We start from the raw sequence: 18,405 nt of genomic DNA on the forward strand, positions 1-18,405 counted from the left end.
CCAGACCCCACGTCGTTGCTTCTCACTACCAACGCATCGCTCATAGGATGGAGGGCACATCTAAACGACCTCACTACACAAGGCAAGTGGTCACCCAAAGAGATATCTCTTCACAACAACTTCCTGGAGCTAAAGGCTGCCAGGAATGCATGCATGTGCCCACTTCCTCCCACTGATCAAAGGATCGCACACAAGAGTCCTAATAGACAACGTAGCCTATATGTACTACATAAATTGACAAGGAGGAGCCAGGTCGCTTTCCCTCTCTGCAGAGGCAATAAGACTATGGAACTGGTACATCTCCCACAACATCACACTGTCAGCAGTTTATCTCCCAGGCACACAAAACCCCATAGTGGACAGTCTCAGTCACAAATTCCCATACGACCATGAGTGGGAGCTAGATCCACTAGTACTTCACAATCTATTCAGACAGTGCGGGACACTGACCACAGACCTGTTTGCCACTTACCTGAACAAGAAATGTCCATGCTACTGCTCCAAAGCAGGGATAGGACAACATTCCCTGGCCAATGCTCTCCTCCTCCCCTCTTGGGATGGGGATCTCTGTGCCTTTTTCCCCTTTCCCCTACTGTCAAAAGTGCTGCTGAAAATAAAAAGAGATGGAACACACATCATATTGATCACTCTCACTTAGCCAAGACAAACCTGGTATCCTTACCTGGCACAGCTCACAACGTGCCCGCTGATCTTCCAGTCACTCATATCTCTTCTCAGAGAACAGAGGTCATACCCTACATCCCAACATGGAATCTCTCCTTCTTGGTTCCAACACCTAGAAACCTGTTTGACAGAAGTGCAAGAAGTATTATTACACAGTAGAAATTCCTTGACAAGTATATTTACCTGCAAAAAATGGTCCAGGTTTTGGATTTGGCGTACTTCCCAACAAATCTCCCCGACATCGGCAACTCTTCCACACATCTTAGCCTATACACTGACCCTAAAAAGATCGGGACTCTCTCTAAGCTCTCTCAGAGTCCACCTAGCAGCTATAACAGCCATCAACCAACCGGTAGGGGGTACTCAATGGTGTCACACATGACCACTAAAAGATTCCTCAAGGGTATAGTAAACCTCTTCCCACAACCTCGACTTTCTACTCCCACATGGGACCTAAACCTGGTACTGAAAGGACTGACTAGGTCTCCCTTCGAACCCACGGCCACCTGTTCACTTACATACCTTTCAATGAAAACAGTCTTCCTGGTAGTGATTACCTCAGCTAGGATAATAGGAGAAATAGCGGCTCTGATGGCACATCCCTCTTACACGGTATTCTTTCAGGACAAAATTACTCTCAGACAACACCCAAAATTCACTCCCATGGTAACCTCCCCATTTCATATGAATCAATTGATTCACCTTCCAACCTTTTACTCAAGCCTCATTGAGACAACAGGAAGGCTATACTACACGCTTTAGATGTCAGGAGAGCCCTAGCCTTCTACCTGGACAGGACAAAGGTTTTCACAAAATCCCCGAGACTTTTCCTCTCCATTGCAGAAAGATCCAAGGGCTCAGCAATATCAGCCCAGAGACTCTCCAAGTGGGTCTCGAATTGCATTAGCTGATGTTATCAAGTTCGCAGTATAAAACCCCCCTCCCCGATACTGTTCGTACATACTGCACAAGGTTGCTCTCTTCATCCGTCACCTTTTTCAAGAATGGCCCTGTCTTGGAGATCTGTGGAGCAGCAACATGAACATCAGTCCACACTTTCCCAGAACATTATGCAATCACTGGGGACTCCACTTCCGATGTCATATTTGGCTCCATGGTGCTGTCATCTCTAACTGACCTGACTCCAAAGTTCTGGCTCTCCAGTGGGGATATTGCTTGGGAGACACTTACAATGGAGCACCCATAGGGACATTACTTAAAGAAAAAATTACTTACTTGTGCAGTAAGGAAGGTTCTTTGAGATGTGTGTTCCATGGGTGCTCCACAACTCACCCTCCTCTCCTCTTCTTCAGAGTCCTTGTCAATGATTCTGTGGTAGAGAAGGAACTGAGGGAGGCTAGCCTCCTGGTGGGGCACAAGGGGAGACAGCGCATGTGCGGGCCAGACAGACATTGCTACCGAAGTTCTCCAATCAGCAGCACAGGGATGCAAGCACACCTACAGTGGAACACCCATAGGGACACACATCTCAAAGAGCCATCATTGCTCTACTGAATGCATAACTTCTTCTTCTGGTCTGTTTCCCTTTCCAGAAGCAACGAGCTAGGTACCGAAGGAAACTAATGAATCTTAGTTTCCCTCTAAGTGCCGAGCTATTTAAACATGTATTGAACAAGAGGAATGGGCTAGGATTAGTCTGTTTCCCTTTGAAGACAGCTGCATGTTCCCAGTGCAAAAGAACTGGAGCATTATTTCACTTGCTGCTTGCTGGCAGTGGGCCAAATTGTAGTGTCATCTTAAATTGATGCAGGAGCCAGAGGAATCCATAAACTAGGATGAATCTGACAGTGGGCCAGGAGTTCAATATCCATGTGATAGATTGTTTTGTGCCTTTGCAGATAAAGGTCTGTTTGGTAAAGGAGCACAGGAATTATATTCAGTGGTATCGCCAACCCCAGTATCAACTTCTGGAGTTCTTTCTTTTATTTTATTTTTTAAGGTTAACTACAAATGGGATAGGCAATTAGACTTCATTGCAAGAATCAGATTGTGTATTTTGTTATTGTTGTTGTTGTCTTAGTGTTACTGGTCTGTGTTTTTGAGAGGATAGACTTCCATGCCATTCCACCGGGTATGATGTGTGTGAAGCTTGAGGTACTGTGCAATGCCAAATGATATATATGTGAGACACATGCAAATACTAATATTTTGCGTTCAAATAGCATCTTTCATTCCAGAGGATCCCAAAACACTTCATAAACTATATGTTGACTTCACAGTCCTAGACTGAACACCATGGTTTCTTGCTTCTCACAATAGCAGGAACAGAAGTCACATTATTTGCTCCAAAAGAACAGGACCCTACCACTTTAGCTACTTTGCTAGCAGTATAAGAACAGTGGCACACAGATGAGCAATTCTGATTGTGTTCAGTAGAAGACAATGGTATACAAATGCACTCTTTGCAATGTGTACACTTTTAACTGATACACAGCATGCCCTATAATCAATATGGGGAAAAGTTGGAAATTCTGGCTGGGACCCCACCTCTTACATAAAGCTCTATGGGATCTTTAATATGTGTATGAAGCATACAGGGCCTTACCTAACTGCATTGTCTCTGTGGATTACAGTTGTCTTGGAGAGTTGTGCATGAAGATTCTTGATTGTGTCTGAGGTAGCCATGTGCGAACTCATTTCGGGACTTGTAGGTTAGGACTGGGACTTCAAACTTGGTATAAAAGTGAAAGGTGAGTCAGTGGAATGCACATAGCATTGCAGCAATATTGGACTGCTTCATGCCCTGTAGCTTTCTCTCTGTCCACATGCATCGCCGGTAGAGTGAGCCTGCTGCAATCTGTAATGGAGGTGACAGCAGCATGGATTACACAGCATTTACCATCAGCAACCCACATATTAAAATCATACCAATAAAAGAATGTACGGAACCAATGCAGAACTGGGCCTTTAAAATAATTTTTTTTATGATACTCTTGTCTCTAATAGGAAGTGAGGGATTATGGGATATGGAATAGAGATGAGTTCAAACTAGAAAATCTGGACCCAGATATCCCTGAACTTTGAGAAGGTTTGGCAAACATCTCTAAATGGATGGACACAATGTTGACTTCTCCTGGGGCTGGGGAAAATCCTGCTGGCTGTTCTTTGTCTTGGGGAAGACATGATGAAAGGAGAGAAAGTGAGGGAGACTATGCTTGCATGCCTGAAAAGGCACCATGGTAATAAAAACAGGAGAAAAAGAATCAGGTAGGAAAAGATTATGAATGAATGGCTGTGGGAATTTACATGCAAAGTTATCCTTAACTGAGAGTTAAGAGAAAGCTTAACAGATCTCCATAAGTACTATTATTTCAGCCAAAAGCTAACAGAAAATTGGCAGGGATCTGCAATGCACAATGAACAGTTCCAAATGCATGCGAGCGGACTAATCGTGCGTGACTTCTGGGGGCCCTGGGTTGCAAGAGGATTCACCCAATCAGGAGAGTGGGGGGAAAACAAACAAACAAAAATAATGCAAATAATTCAATACTCCCTCTCCCGCCACATTTGGAGATGTCCCCTTTTGTACTTAATACAAGGGAGGCAGAAATTAGGCCACAGCATCACTGGAACAGACGGCCACACTCTGTCTGTGCAAGGGCAGCATGCGCTCTCTTTCAGAGAGTTGCTTGGCAACGGAATGCTGTCTGCCCAAGTAACTGCAGGAGCCCATTGAAATTGACAGAGGGAGAGAAAGGGAAAAGGAAAGGGAGGGAGAGAGTGAGCTCACCAATTTAGAAATTTCTGGCCGCTGAGCAGGGACGCTAAGGAAGAAAGAGAAAGGAACTGAAGGAAAATGGGAAAAATACAGCTATATAAGGAGAAATGTCTTTATAGATAGAGGACTAGATTCTGATCTCAGACTTGTTGTACATAGGTGTAATACCCTTGACTTTGTTAAAAATTAAAAGAGGATCAGGTCCACAGGATTTATTAATTTGTTTGATGTGGAACATGCACTCTTTTGAAAAGCTTAGGGTGCCATGTGAAACACACACAACTGTACCACGTCTTTTGAAGTGGATAACAAAGGCCATTTCCATATAGCAAACTTTTCCCTTAATTACTCTCAGGGTGAGATAAAAGATGTGCTTTCTGTGATGCAGGCCAATAAATTCAGGCCAGGCCTACACTACAAAGTTTTGCCGGCATAGCTACATCAGTTAGCAGTGTGAAAAAAATCACACCTCTAATCAACATAGTTATGCTGGCAAGCAAAGCTCTCTGTGTAGACACAGCTTATACCAGAAAAGAGGCCTTTTGTTGGTATAGCTTATGCTTTTGTTGTTCAGTGAAGTGGTTTAACTGCAGTGACAAAATAACTCTTTTTGCCAGTATACACTGGATCTCCACTAGGGGTCTTTGTTGATAGTGTAGACTAGTCCTCAGCCTATGTCAGCTCAACAGAGTGAGTAAGCTCCTTAGCATGGCGTCATTAAGTGCTGTGTTGACTGGATGTCTGCACTAAAGAGATCAACAACTAAATAGGTAATAGTAGCATCAGCGTGCTGAGTGACTATTTTCTATTAATATAGATGTTTGCATTTCTCTCAAGGAAATTCAGTGGGACCTGAGCACCAAACTCTTAGGCTGGAATTTTCAAAAAGCCTAAACTATTATTTATTGTACAACTCCCGTCTTTTTCATTTGATGCAAATGAGGTATCCATACTTTCATGAAAATTTTTCGTTTACAGAACATTCAGTTATTTGCATCTTTGAAACTCACAGACCTTACTCCTACGGAATAACTTCTCAAATGAAACTAACCACACCAGATAAACAACATTAGCTGGATATTTCTACTAAATGATCATTAAATAAAAGTTACTAATGCTGACATAATGTCTGGTTTCAGAGTTAGCTGCTCACTGAGATGAATGAGGTTAGTAACCTCAACTCTTTTAGAGCTGATGTTCCGGTTTGTGAGTCTACAGATTCAGGAAGAGAGCAGTGAATCAGTTTACATTGAGAAGGTTTTGTTTTGGCCAATCAGAGAGGCTAGAGGAACATAAATTTGTAAATGAAAGCTTAATTTCAGCAGAAAATATTGTGACAACCAAAAATCCCAGGAGAACTCTAAAAAGGAGATACTATCACAGATCAGACCATGGTCCATCTAGCTCAGTATCCTGTCTTTGACAGTAATTAGTACCAGAGGAAGATGAAATCAACCCCATCCTGAATAATTATGGAATAACCTAACAAACAGGAGCAGCATATGGGAGTTTTGCGAGGGTGTTCTCCGGGTGAAGGAAGAGAGACTATGTGACCCTTGGGGAGAGTTTGTCTGTTTGTTTGTTGTGTGCTTGCTTGTTTGCTGTGTGCTTGCTTGATTAAAGTGTATAGTGTGGTCTGTTATGGGGGCTCTGTACTGAGCCAAGCAGTCTGCCAGGCTAGGCTGAGAGCTTACTAATGAGGCTGTACCCTGCTATTCTTTGATTGTTAACCCCATTAGGATCCTTTGACAAGAGGGTGGGGCACTCAGGAAGAACAGGGTTTTAAAGAGCCAGCTCCTAAGTGACCAGAGGAGCTAGCAAACAAGAGCAGCACACAGGAGAGTTTAGAGAGGGAGTGTAAGAGGCAGATACACCTAACAATCACACTCTAAACTTAGGCCTAAACTCCCCTCCCACTCTCCAAACCAAAAACTAACAGCCAATTTTTGTAAAGTACATGAAAAGCAGGAAATCTGCCAAACAGTCAGTGGGGCCACTGGATGATCAAGATGCTAAAGGAGCACTCAAGGAAGACAAGGCTGTTGTTGAGAAGCTAAATTAATTCTGTGCCTCGGTTTTCACTGCAGACGATATGGGAGAGATTCTCACACTCAAGACATTCTTTTTAGATGACAAATCTGAGGAACTGCCCCAGATTGAGGTGTCAGTAGCGGGGTCTTGGAACAAATTGATAAACTAAACAGAAATAAGTTAGCAGAACCAGATAATATTCACCAAAGTGTTCTGAAGGAACTCAGATACGAAATTGCAGAACTACTGACTATGGTATAACCTATTGCTCAGAGGTGGGCAAACTTCGGCCTGCGGGCCACATCCGGCCTGCGGGACCCTCCTGCCCAGCCCCTGAGCTCCTGGCCCAGGAGGCTCGCCCCTGGCTCCTCTCCTGCTGTTCCCTCTCCCCCGCAGCCTCAGCGCACCACACTGCGCCACATTCTGGGCAGCCGGGCAGCGCAGTTGCAGAGCCACGGCCTGACCCGCTGCTCTGGGCAGCGCAACTGTAGTGCTGCCAGCCACCAGTGCTCCAGGCAGCCCGGTAAAAGGGCAGGGGGGGTTGGATAGAGGGCAGGAGAGTTTGGGGTGTGGTCAGAGGTCGGGGGTGTGGATAGGGGTCGGGGAGAGTCAGAGGGTGGGGAACAGGGGGGTTGGATGGGGCAGGGGTCCCGGGGAGGCAGTCAGGAATGACAGGGGGGGTTTTGGATGGGGCGGCAGGGGGCAGTCAGGGGTGGGGGAGTCCGGGGGTCGTCAGGGGACAGGGAGCAGGGCTGGTGGATGGGGCAGGAGTCCCGGGGGAGCCATCAGAAGGCGAGAAGTGGGGGGTTGGATAGGAGGCGGGGGCCAGGCCACACCTGGCTGTTTGGGGAGACACAGCCTCCCCTAACCGGCCCTCCATACAGTTTTGGAAACCTGATGTGGCCCTCAGGCCAAAAAGTTTGCCTGCCCCTGCTATTGCTTCTTAACTCATCCTATGTATCAGATGACTGGAGGGTAGCTAATGTAACACTGATTTTTTTAAAAAGGCTCCAGAAGCAATCATGGCTGGTAAGCCTAACTTCAAATTGTTTGAAACTGTAGTAAAGAACAGAATTATCAGACACACAGATGAATGTGATGTGTTGGGGAAGAGTCAACATGGCTTTTGTAAAGGGAAATCATGCCTCACCAATCTATTAGAATTCTGTGAGGGAGTGAACAACTTTGTGGACAAGGGTGATCCAGTCAATATAGTTTACTTGGACTTTCAAAAAGCCATGGGTGCTGTGTATCATAGGCTGGGGGAGGCTGTGCTTCCCCAAACAGCCTGGCATGCCCCCGTCCACACTGCGCCTCCAGGGCCCCTGCAGTTTCTGGTGCTCTGCCCTGGCCCAGGCTGGCTGGGGCTGGGGTGGGAGCTGGCTGGCCTGCCGCGGGGACTCAGGGTGCCTTGTGCTGGGGCCATGCTGCCCGCCCAGCACTTGGACTGTGTCACCCAGTGCACCAGGGCTGGGGGCCGCGGTGTGGGTGCTCTGGGCTCCTGAGCGAGGAGGAGAAAGGAAGGGGGAAGGGTGGGGCCTCGGGCAGAAGGGGAGGAGCTGGGGGCTAGCCTCCCCCAACACCCGGGTCACCGGTCGCCCATGCAAAAAACCTTTGACAGGGTCCCTTACCAAAGGCTCTTAAGCAAAGTAAGCAGTCATGGGATAAGAGATAATATCCTTGCATGGATCGGTAACTGATTAAAAGATAGGAAACAGGGTAAGAATAAATGGTAATTTTTCACAGTGGAGAGAGGTAAATAGTGGGATCCCCCAAGGATCTGTAGTGGGATCTGTGCTGTTCAACATATTCATAAATCAGGAGTTCTCAGGGGATCATGAGGTTATTACTTGGGGATCGCGAGGTGTCAGCCTCCACCCCAAATACCACTTCGCCGCCAGCATTTATAATAGGGTTAAATATAAAACAATGTATTTTTAATTTATAAGGGGGGGTCACACTCAGAGGCTTGCTGTGTGAAAGGGGTCACCAATACAAAAGTTTGAGAATCACTGTCATAAATGATCTGGGAAAAGGGATGAACAGTGTGGTGGCAAAGTCTGTAAATGGTACAAAATTACTCAAGATAGTTAAACCCAAAGCTGACTGTGAAGAGTTACAAAGGGATCTCACTAAACTGGGTGACAAAATGGCAGATGAAATTCAATGTTGATCAGTGCAAAGTAATGCACATTGGAAAAAATAATCCCAACTATGCATACAAAATCATGGGGTCTAAATTAGCTGCTACACTCAAGAAAGAGATCTTGGAGTCATCATGGATAGTTCTATGAAAATATCTGCTCAATGTGAAGCGGCAGTCAAAAAAGCTAAAATATTAGGAACTATTAGGAAAGGGACAGTTAATAAAACAGATAATATCATAATGCCACTGTATAAATCCATGGTACACCCACAACTTGAATCCTGCATGAAGTTCTGGTCATCGCATCTCAAAAAGATATGTTAGAATTGGAAAACGTGCAAAAGAAGGGCAATGAAAATGATTACAGGAATGGAACAACTTCCATATGAGGAGAGATTAAAAAGACTGGGACTGTTCATCTTAGAAAAGAAACCATTAAAGGGGGCTATGACAGAGGTTTATAAAATCATGGATAGCATGGAGATAATGAATATGGAAGTGCTGTTTACTCCTTCACATAACGCAAGAACTACGGGTTACCCAATGAAATTAATAGGCAGCAAGTTTAAAAAAACACAAGGAAGTACTACTTCACACAGTGTGCAGTAAAGCTGTGGAATTCATTGCCAGGTGATATTGTGTAGGTCAAAACTATAACTGGGTTAGCTAAGTTCATGGAGGGTAGGTCCATCAATGGCTATTAGCCAAGATGGTCAGGGATGCAAACCCCTGGTTCCAGTATCCCAAAACTTCCAACTGCCAGAAACTGGGACTGGATAACAGGGGATGGATCCCTGAGAATTGTTCATTTTCTGAAACATCTGGCAGTGACCACTGCCAAAGACAGGATACTGGGCTAGATGGACCATTGGTCTGACCCAGTACAGCCTTTCTTATGTTCTTAACCTGCCCAAAGGGGAAATTTCTTCCTAACCCTCATCTCTAGTGGTTGGCCTGTATCCTTAAGGATGAGGATTTATATTCTCTGGAAAAAAGGAAATCCTATCTAATGTAACTAGGTGTTCTAATTAGTCATAATACAAATATTAATATGTTATAAATTTGTGTTCCAGTGCAGAATTTCTGTGGTGCATGCTCCCAGTAGCCCTACTCACCATCAATATCAAATTGTTCTTTCTATGCTTGTTTTGCTCCAATTATAGGGATCCATTAACAAATATAAATGCCCTTTATTCACTAAAATTAAGAAACAAGATCTGGCTAGTGATTCCTCCTCCACACTGGGATTTTAATCTGAGATCCATTCGAGAGTTGATCTTGTCCTATCAGGGCCTTAGAGTGCTGTGGAGGCAATGGCCAAACTCTCTTCTTGGGAGAGGAGGCACTGAATGTTATTTTGTAGCAGCCATGCCCAGACAATTTCAGGAGCAGCAGTGAGGGGCTTGGGTGGAAACAGCATCCAGCTTTTATCAACTGGACAGATGGTTGGCCTGACACAGGATTGGGGGGGTGGGCGGGAGGAATTCCAAAAAAAAAATTCCAAAAGGTCACAGCTATCTTCTCTCATTATCTCTGATGAATGCATCTAATCATACTGGAGAAATGTTATTAGCTCACACAGTGGAAGATTAGAAGAGAAGCTGTAGCAAAACAGAAGGAAATGAAAAAATGTTTATCCTTTTAGAAGGTTACTAAAATTAAAACAAACACCACATTTGGGTTCAGTAATGTGATTTTTGTTTTAGTTCTCCCTAGAGAAATAAGCTTAAAATGACTGAGGAGAATGAACTGCCACTGCATGCATCCGATGAAGTGAGCTGTAGCTCATGAAAGTTTATGCTCAAATAAATTTGTTAGTCTCTAAGGTGCCACAAGTACTCCATTTCTTTTTGCCCAAAGAATGTGATAGTCACAGCTGTAAATTGTGGGGCAATTGAGAGAAGCAAATCATCTTGGATCAAATCTTGTGTGCGCAGCCTAATCTATGATGGAGATAGTTTTATTCAAAAGTGGATTTTAACTTGCTGGGGAATTTTTTAGGTAGTATGTGTCGCTGCTGTCATCAAGCATATCATTCCAGTTCTTCTCAGTTGAGTGGTTTGTGCAAAAAACATTTTTCCTCTTGATGCCCAGGAAATGAGCCATGCTGACTGTCCATCAGAGGGGAGAGATGCCTGAAGGTTAGCATTTTGTTTAACTCTCTCATGATGACAGAGAATGCTCTTTAATCAAAAACCTGTCTGTCTGTTCCATGTCAGAAAGTATGATCATATCTGTCAGAAATTACCAAGTTTTCCCGGGTATATGGGTATCTCAACCATTCTGATCTGCAAGGAAACTCATTTTACCTTCCCAGTGTGGGCTTGACCTTTGCTTTTCTCTTATCAGGTTTGCCATGCCCTACAATACAATAAACACACAAAACAATGTTAAAATAATGTTAAGGAAGGAAAGGAAGGAAATTCTGAATTATTGCTTTCACTCAAGCCTTCACTCAGCAGGACTTAGTGTTATCAAATGATCAAGGATCTGGAGCTGAGAAGCTCTTTAGAGACCCTATAGATTGTACCAATATACTGTGAGCCTATTATACAAATTGTGCACCAAGTAATTGTAAATACTTTCAAAGAGATATGTAAGTTCATTGCTCAGCGTTCTGCTGCTACCTGATAATACCAAAGTACAGTAGGGATGAATTAAAGTTGCTGCAGCAGCATTTAACTTACACCTTCCATTTCTCTGTGGATTTGCTTCCTTTTGGCATCTAGAGACAAGTTTTCAAACCCGAGAGCCTATGTTAAGTATTAAGATCCTACACTTGTGAACCTTATCTAAGCATCCTAAAAACCCATTTTAAGTGCTTAGGTGCCATGCTAAGGACCTAGTGCAGAGTTCGGTTCTCACATTTGAAGATTGGGCTCCCCATATGCATATATAATTGTCACTGTGACATAGTACTTCATTTTCTACAGATTCACATTTACCTTGTTTAATTTTGTACATGGTAACAAGATCTAGGCATGAATTTCGAGACAGATTTGTGTTTGCACTCTTGTTGTAGCTGTGTTGTTCCCAAGATATGAGAGACACAAGGTGGGTGTGGTAATATCTTTTATTGGTCCAACTTCCGGTGGTGAAAGAGACAAGCTTTTGACTTTACACAGAGCTCTTCTTCAGGCAGATTTATTTCATATCATCTGAACATCATAAATATGGTCTGCATTGACTTTTAGGGTATGTCTACACTACAGAATAAGGTCGAATTTATAGAAGTCGGTTTTTTAGAAATCGGTTTTATATATTCGAGTGTGTGTGTCCCCACAGGCGTGCATTAAGTGCATTAACTCGGCGGAGTGCTTCCACAGTACCGAGGCTAGAGTCGACTTCTGGAGCGTTGCACTGTGGGTAGCTATCCCACAGTTCCTGCAGTCTCCGCTGCCCATTGGAATTCTGGGTTGAGATCCCAATGCCTGATGGGGCTGAAACATTGTCGCGGGTGGTTCTGGGTACATATCGTCAGTCCCCCCCTTCCCTCCCTCCCTCCGTGAAAGCAAGGGCAGACAATTGTTTCGCGCCTTTTTTCCTGAGTTACCTGTGCGGACGCCATACCACCGCAAGCATGGAGCCCGCTCAGGTAACCGTCACCGTATGTCTCCTGGGTGCTGGCAGACGTGGCACGGCATTGCTACACAGTAGCAGCAACCCATTGCCTTGTGGCAGCAGACGGTACAATACGACTGGTAGCCGTCCTCGTCATGTCCGAGGTGTTCCTGGTCGCCTGTGTGAGGTCGATTAGGAGCGCCTGGGCAGACATGGGCGCAGGGACTAAATTTTTAGTGACTTGACCAGGTCATTTTTTTTAGTCCGGCAGTCAGTCCTATTGAACCGTCTTATGGTGAGCAGGCAGGCAATATGGATTGCTAGCAGTCCTATTGCACCGTCTTCTGCCGAGCAGCCATGAGATGTGGATGGCATGCAGTCCTTCTGCACCGTCTGCTGCTAGCCAAAGATGTAAAAGATAGATGGAGTGGATCAAAACAAGAAATAGACCAGATTTGTTTTGTACTCATTTGCCTTCTCCCCTGTCTAGGGGACTCATTCCTCTAGGTCACACTGCAGTCACGCACAGAGAAGGCGCAGCGAGGTAGATCTAGCCATGTATCAATCAGAGGCCAGGCTAACCTCCTTGTTCCAATAAGAACAATAACTTAGGTGCACCATTTCTTATTGGAACCCTCCGTGAACTCTACCCTTGTAAGCCGTGTCCTCAGTCGCCCCTCCCTGCGTCAGAGCAACGGCAAACAATCGTGCATCTGAGTTGAGAGTGCTGTCCAGAGCAGCCCAATGGAGCACTCTGATTGGGCTAAAACATTGTCGCGGGTGGTTCTGGGTACATATTGTCCGGCCCCCGTTCCCTCCCTCCCTCCGTGAAGGCAAGGGCAGACAATTGTTTCGCGCCTTTTTTCCTGAGTTACCTGTGCGGACGCCATACCACCGCAAGCATGGAGCCCGCTCAGGTAACCGTCACCGTATGTCTCCTGGGTGCTGGCAGACGCGGTACGGCATTGCTACACAGTAGCAGCAACCCATTGCCTTCTGGCAGCAGACGGTGCAGTATGACTGGTACCCGTCCTCGTCATGTCCGAGGTGCTCCTGGCCACGTCGGCTGGGAGCGCCTGGGCAGACATGGGCGCAGGGACTAAATTTTTGGTGACTTGACCAGGTCATTCTCTTTAGTCCTGCAGTCAGTCGTATTGAACCGTCTAATGGTGAGCAGGCAGGCAATACGGATTGCTAGCAGTCGTATTGTACCATCTTCTGCCGGGCAGGCAAGAGATGACGATGGCTAGCAATCGTATTGTACCATCTTCTGCCGGGCAGGCAAGAGATGAGGATGGCTAGCAGTCGTACTGTGCCATCTTCTGCCGAGCAGCCATGAGATGTGGATGGCTTGCAGTCCTTCTGCACCGTCTGCTGCCAGCCAAAGATGTAAAAGATAGATGGAGTGGATCAAAACAAGAAATAGACCAGATTTGTTTTGTACTCATTTGCCTCCTGCCCTGTCTAGGGGACTCATTCCTCTAGGTCACACTGCAGTCACTCACAGAGAAGGTGCTGCGAGGTAGATCTAGCCATGTATCAATCAGAGGCCAGGCTAACCTCCTTGTTCCAATAAGAACAATAACTTAGGTGCACCATTTCTTATTGGAACCCTCCGTGAAGTCCTGCCTGAACTACTCCTTGATGTAAAGCCACCCCCTTTGTGGATTTTAGCCTCCTGAAGCCAACCCTGTAAGCCGTGTCGTCAGTCGCCCCTCCCTCCGTCAGAGCAACGGCAGACAATCATTCCGCGCCTTTTTTCTGTGCGGACGCCATACCAAGGCAAGCATGGAGTCCGCTCAGCTCACTTTGGCAATTAGGAGCACATTAAACACCACACGCATTATCCAGCAGTATATGCAGCACCAGAACCTGGCAAAGCGCTACCGGGCGAGGAGGCGACGTCAGCGCGGTCACGTGAGTGATCAGGACATGGACACAGATTTCTCTGAAAGCATGGGCCCTGCCAATGCATGCATAATGGTGCTAATGGGGCAGGTTCATGCTGTGGAACGCCGATTCTGGGCTCGGGAAACAAGCACAGACTGGTGGGACCGCATAGTGTTGCAGGTCTGGGACGATTCCCAGTGGCTGCGAAACTTTCGCACGCGTAAGGGCACTTTCATGGAACTTTGTGACTTGCTTTCCCCTGCCCTGAAGCGCATGAATACCAAGATGAGAGCAGCCCTCACAGTTGAGAAACGAGTGGCGATAGCCCTGTGGAAGCTTGCAACGCCAGACAGCTACCGGTCAGTTGGGAATCAATTTGGAGTGGGCAAATCTACTGTGGGGGCTGCTGTGATGCAAGTAGCCCACGCAATCAAAGATCTGCTGATATCAAGGGTAGTGACCTTGGGAAATGTGCAGGTCATAGTGGATGGCTTTGCTGCAATGGGATTCCCTAACTGTGGTGGGGCCATAGACGGAACCCATATCCCTATCTTGGCACCGGAGCACCAAGCCGGCGAGTACATAAACCGCAAGGGGTACTTTTCAATAGTGCTGCAAGCTCTGGTGGATCACAAGGGACGTTTCACCAACATCAACGTGGGATGGCCGGGAAAGGTACATGACGCTCGCATCTTCAGGAACTCTGGTCTGTTTCAAAAGCTTCAAGAAGGGACTTTATTCCCAGACCAGAAAATAACTGTTGGTGATGTTGAAATGCCTATATGTATCCTTGGGGACCCAGCCTACCCCTTAATGCCATGGCTCATGAAGCCGTACACAGGCAGCCTGGACAGCAGTCAGGAGCTGTTCAACTACAGGCTGAGCAAGTGCAGAATGGTGGTAGAATGTGCATTTGGATGTTTAAAGGCGCGCTGGCGCAGTTTACTGACTCGGTTAGACCTCAGCGAAACCAATATTCCCACTGTTATTACTGCTTGCTGTGTGCTCCACAATATCTGTGAGAGTAAGGGGGAGACGTTTATGGCGGGGTGGGAGGTTGAGGCAAATCGCCTGGCTGCTGGTTACGCGCAGCCAGACACCAGGGCGGTTAGAAGAGCACAGGAGGGTGCGGTACGCATCAGAGAGGCTTTGAAAACCAGTTTCATGACTGGCCAGGCTACGGTGTGAAAGTTCTGTTTGTTTCTCCTTGATGAAACCCCCCGCCCCTTGGTTCACTCTACTTCCTTGTAAGCTAACCACCCTCCCCTCCTCCCTTTGATCACCTCTTGCAGAGGCAATAAAGTCATTGTTGCTTCACATTCATGCATTCTTTATTCATTCATCACACAAATAGGGGGATGACTACCAAGGTAGCCCAGGAGGGGTGGTGGAGGAGGGAAGGAAAATGCCACACAGCACTTCAAAAGTTTACAACTTTAAAATTTATTGAATGACAGCCTTCTATTTTTGGGGCAATCCTCTGTGGTGGAGTGGCTGGTTGGCCGGTGGCCCCCCCACCGCGTTCTTGGGCGTCTGGGTGTGGAGGCTATGGAACTTGGGGAGGAGGGCGGTTGGTTACACAGGGGCTGTAGTGGCAGTCTGTGCTCCAGCTGCCTTTGCTGCAGCTCAACCATACACTGGAGCATACTGGTTTGGTCCTCCAGCAGCCTCAGCATTGAATCCTGCCTCCTCTCATCACGCTGTCGCCACATTCGAGCTTCAGCCCTCTCTTCAGCCCGCCACTTACTCTCTTCAGCCCGCCACTTACTCTCTTCAGCCCGCCACCTCTCCTCCTGGTCATTTTGTGCTTTCCTGCAGTCTGACATTATTTGCCTCCACGCATTCGTCTGTGCTCTGTCAGTGTGGGAGGACAGCATGAGCTCGGAGAACATTTCATCTCGAGTGCGTTTTTTTTTCTTTCTAATCTTCACTAGCCTCTGGGAAGGAGAAGATCCTGTGATCATTGAAACACATGCAGCTGGTGGAGAAAAGAAAAGGGACAGCGGTATTTAAAAAGACACATTTTATAAAACACTGGCTACACTCTTTCAGGGTAAACCTTGCTGTTAACATTACATACATAGCACATGTGCTTTCGTTACAAGGTCGCATTTTGCCTCCCCCCACCGCGTGGCTACCCCCTCAACCCTCCCCCCTCCCTGTGGCTAACAGCGGGGAACATTTCTATTCAGCCGCAGGCAAACAGCCCAGCAGGAATGGGCTCCTCTGAGTGTCCCCTGAAGAAAAGCACCCTATTTCAACCAGGTGACCATGGATTATATCTCACTCTCCTGAGGATAACACATGAACGGATGTTGCTTGAACGCCAGCAAACATACACTGCAATGCTTTGTTGTACAATGATTCCCGAGTACGTGTTACTGGCCTGGAGTGGTATAGTGTCCTACCATGAAGGACGCAATAAGTCTGCCCTCCCCAGAAACCTTTTGCAAAGGCTTTGGGAGTATATCCAGGAGAGCCGCGAATGCCAGGGCAGAGTAATCCTTTCACATGCTTGCTTTTAAACCATGTATAGTATTTTAAAAGGTACACTCACCGGAGGTCCCTTCTCCGCCTGCTGGGTCCAGGAGGCAGCCTTGGGTGGGTTCAGGGGGTACTGGCTCCAGGTCCAGGGTGAGAAACAGTTCCTGGCTGTCGGGAAAACCGGTTTCTCCGCTTGCTTGCTGTGAGCTATCTACAACCTCCTCCTCATCATCATCTTCTTCGTCCCCAAAACCTGCTTCCGTATTGCCTCCATCTCCATTGAAGGAGTCAAACAACACGGCTGGGGTAGTGGTGGCTGAACCCCCTAAAATGGCATGCAGCTCATCATAGAAGCGGCATGTTTGGGGCTCTGACCCGGAGCGGCCGTTCGCCTCTCTGGTTTTCTGGTAGGCTTGCCTCAGCTCCTTCAGTTTCACGCGGCACTGCTTCGGGTCCCTGTTATGGCCTCTGTCCTTCATGCCCTGGGAGATCTTGACAAAGGTTTTGGCATTTCGAAAACTGGAACGGAGTTCTGATAGCACGGATTCCTCTCCCCATACAGCGATCAGATCCCGTACCTCCCATTCGGTCCATGCTGGAGCTCTTTTGCGATTCTGAGACTCCATCATGGTCACCTCTGCTGATGAGCTCTGCATGGTCACCTGCAGCTTGCCACGCTGGCCAAACAGGAAATGAGATTCAAAAGTTCGCGGTTCTTTTCCTGTCTACCTGGCCAGTGCATCTGAGTTGAGAGTGCTGTCCAGAGCGGTCAAAATGGAGCACTCTGGGATAGCTCCTGGAGGTCAATACCGTCGAATTGTGTCCACAGTACCCCAAATTCGACCCGGCAAGGCTGATTTAAGCGCTAATCCGCTTGTCAGGGGTGGAGTAAGGAAATCGATTTTAAGAGCCCTTTAAGTCGAAATAAAGGGCTTCATCGTGTGGACGGGTGCAGGTTTACATCGATTTAATGCTGCTAAATTCGACCTAAAGTCCTAGTGTAGACCAGGGCTTAGTGACATAAACCTGTTTTATTTTGACCTGGCTTCCATAGATTTTTACTGAAACCATTTCACTCTGACAATTTAATGTTCTCTCTACAGACTCCCATCCTACAGACCCCCATTGATACTGATTGCTACCTTTCAGTTTGGCAAAGAAATGTCTCTGCAGAATTACTATGATCATTGTAACAATCACAAGGATGGCTTAAGGGGTTGTGGTGTTTCCCTGCACCTCTGCAAAGCCACACTCTTCTCTGATGTTCCTTTTGGAAAACCTCACTTTATCTGAAAGAATTTAAAACACTCAAATGCTGAACTGTTGTAACACATATAAGAGACCCTTCAGAATATGCATTCTCACCTGACATTTACTATTGAGAGTACATAGAATAATTGTCTGCCAATGACTGGATTATGAGAATACATACGCTCCCCAGGTTACGCAAGACCCGACTTATGCACATTTGCATTTATGGAAAAAGTTCCATAAGCCAGAAATAGGATTTTCAAGTTGTGGAAATTTTTGCGTGACGTACGGTTATACATTTCTGACTTATGCAAAATTCAAGTTACGCAAGGCTTTCCGGAACGGGACGATTGCGTAAGTCAGGGGGCGTCTGTAGTAAAATATAATGGGGACTAGCAATAAGTTTATATTTATATAAAATTTTGCTTCATTTTAATATGGAAATATGTCAGGTGAAGGGCACTGTTTGCCAATTCTACAGATGAGTTGAATGAAAAAGGATCAGGGCTACAGCAGAGTGAACAGCATGAAGGTGCTAAGCCTGTTGCAAATGGGCTGTGCCTTCTTCAGAGAGACCACACCAGTCACAAGGGACCTGAACAGAAACAGGGACAGAGCT

At 46.4% G+C, this 18,405-nt stretch overlaps 1 protein-coding gene and 1 long non-coding RNA gene across 2 annotated transcripts; both read right to left on the bottom strand.

The window, feature by feature from the left end:
* Positions 1-543: 543 nt before the first annotated feature.
* Positions 544-2,151, bottom strand: LOC141995657 (uncharacterized). The gene is made up of 3 exons (XR_012641382.1): positions 1,921-2,151; positions 683-804; positions 544-607 (listed from the first exon to the last, which is right to left on the bottom strand). It is a non-coding gene; the product is annotated as an uncharacterized LOC141995657 (long non-coding RNA).
* Positions 2,152-10,146: 7,995 nt separating this feature from the next.
* LOC141995816 (uncharacterized) lies at positions 10,147-17,213 on the bottom strand. Its single transcript, XM_074967234.1, has 5 exons — positions 17,114-17,213; positions 16,609-17,017; positions 15,751-16,029; positions 10,910-10,961; positions 10,147-10,201 (listed from the first exon to the last, which is right to left on the bottom strand). Exons 1-5 carry the CDS (start codon positions 17,189-17,191, stop codon positions 10,147-10,149), a joined length of 873 nt encoding a protein of 290 aa, XP_074823335.1. The 5' UTR covers positions 17,192-17,213.
* Positions 17,214-18,405: the final 1,192 nt, after the last annotated feature.

The sequence above is a fragment of the Natator depressus genome, chromosome 11 (genome assembly GCF_965152275.1).
Source record: "Natator depressus isolate rNatDep1 chromosome 11, rNatDep2.hap1, whole genome shotgun sequence".
In the NCBI taxonomy this organism is placed as follows: domain Eukaryota; kingdom Metazoa; phylum Chordata; order Testudines; family Cheloniidae; genus Natator; species Natator depressus.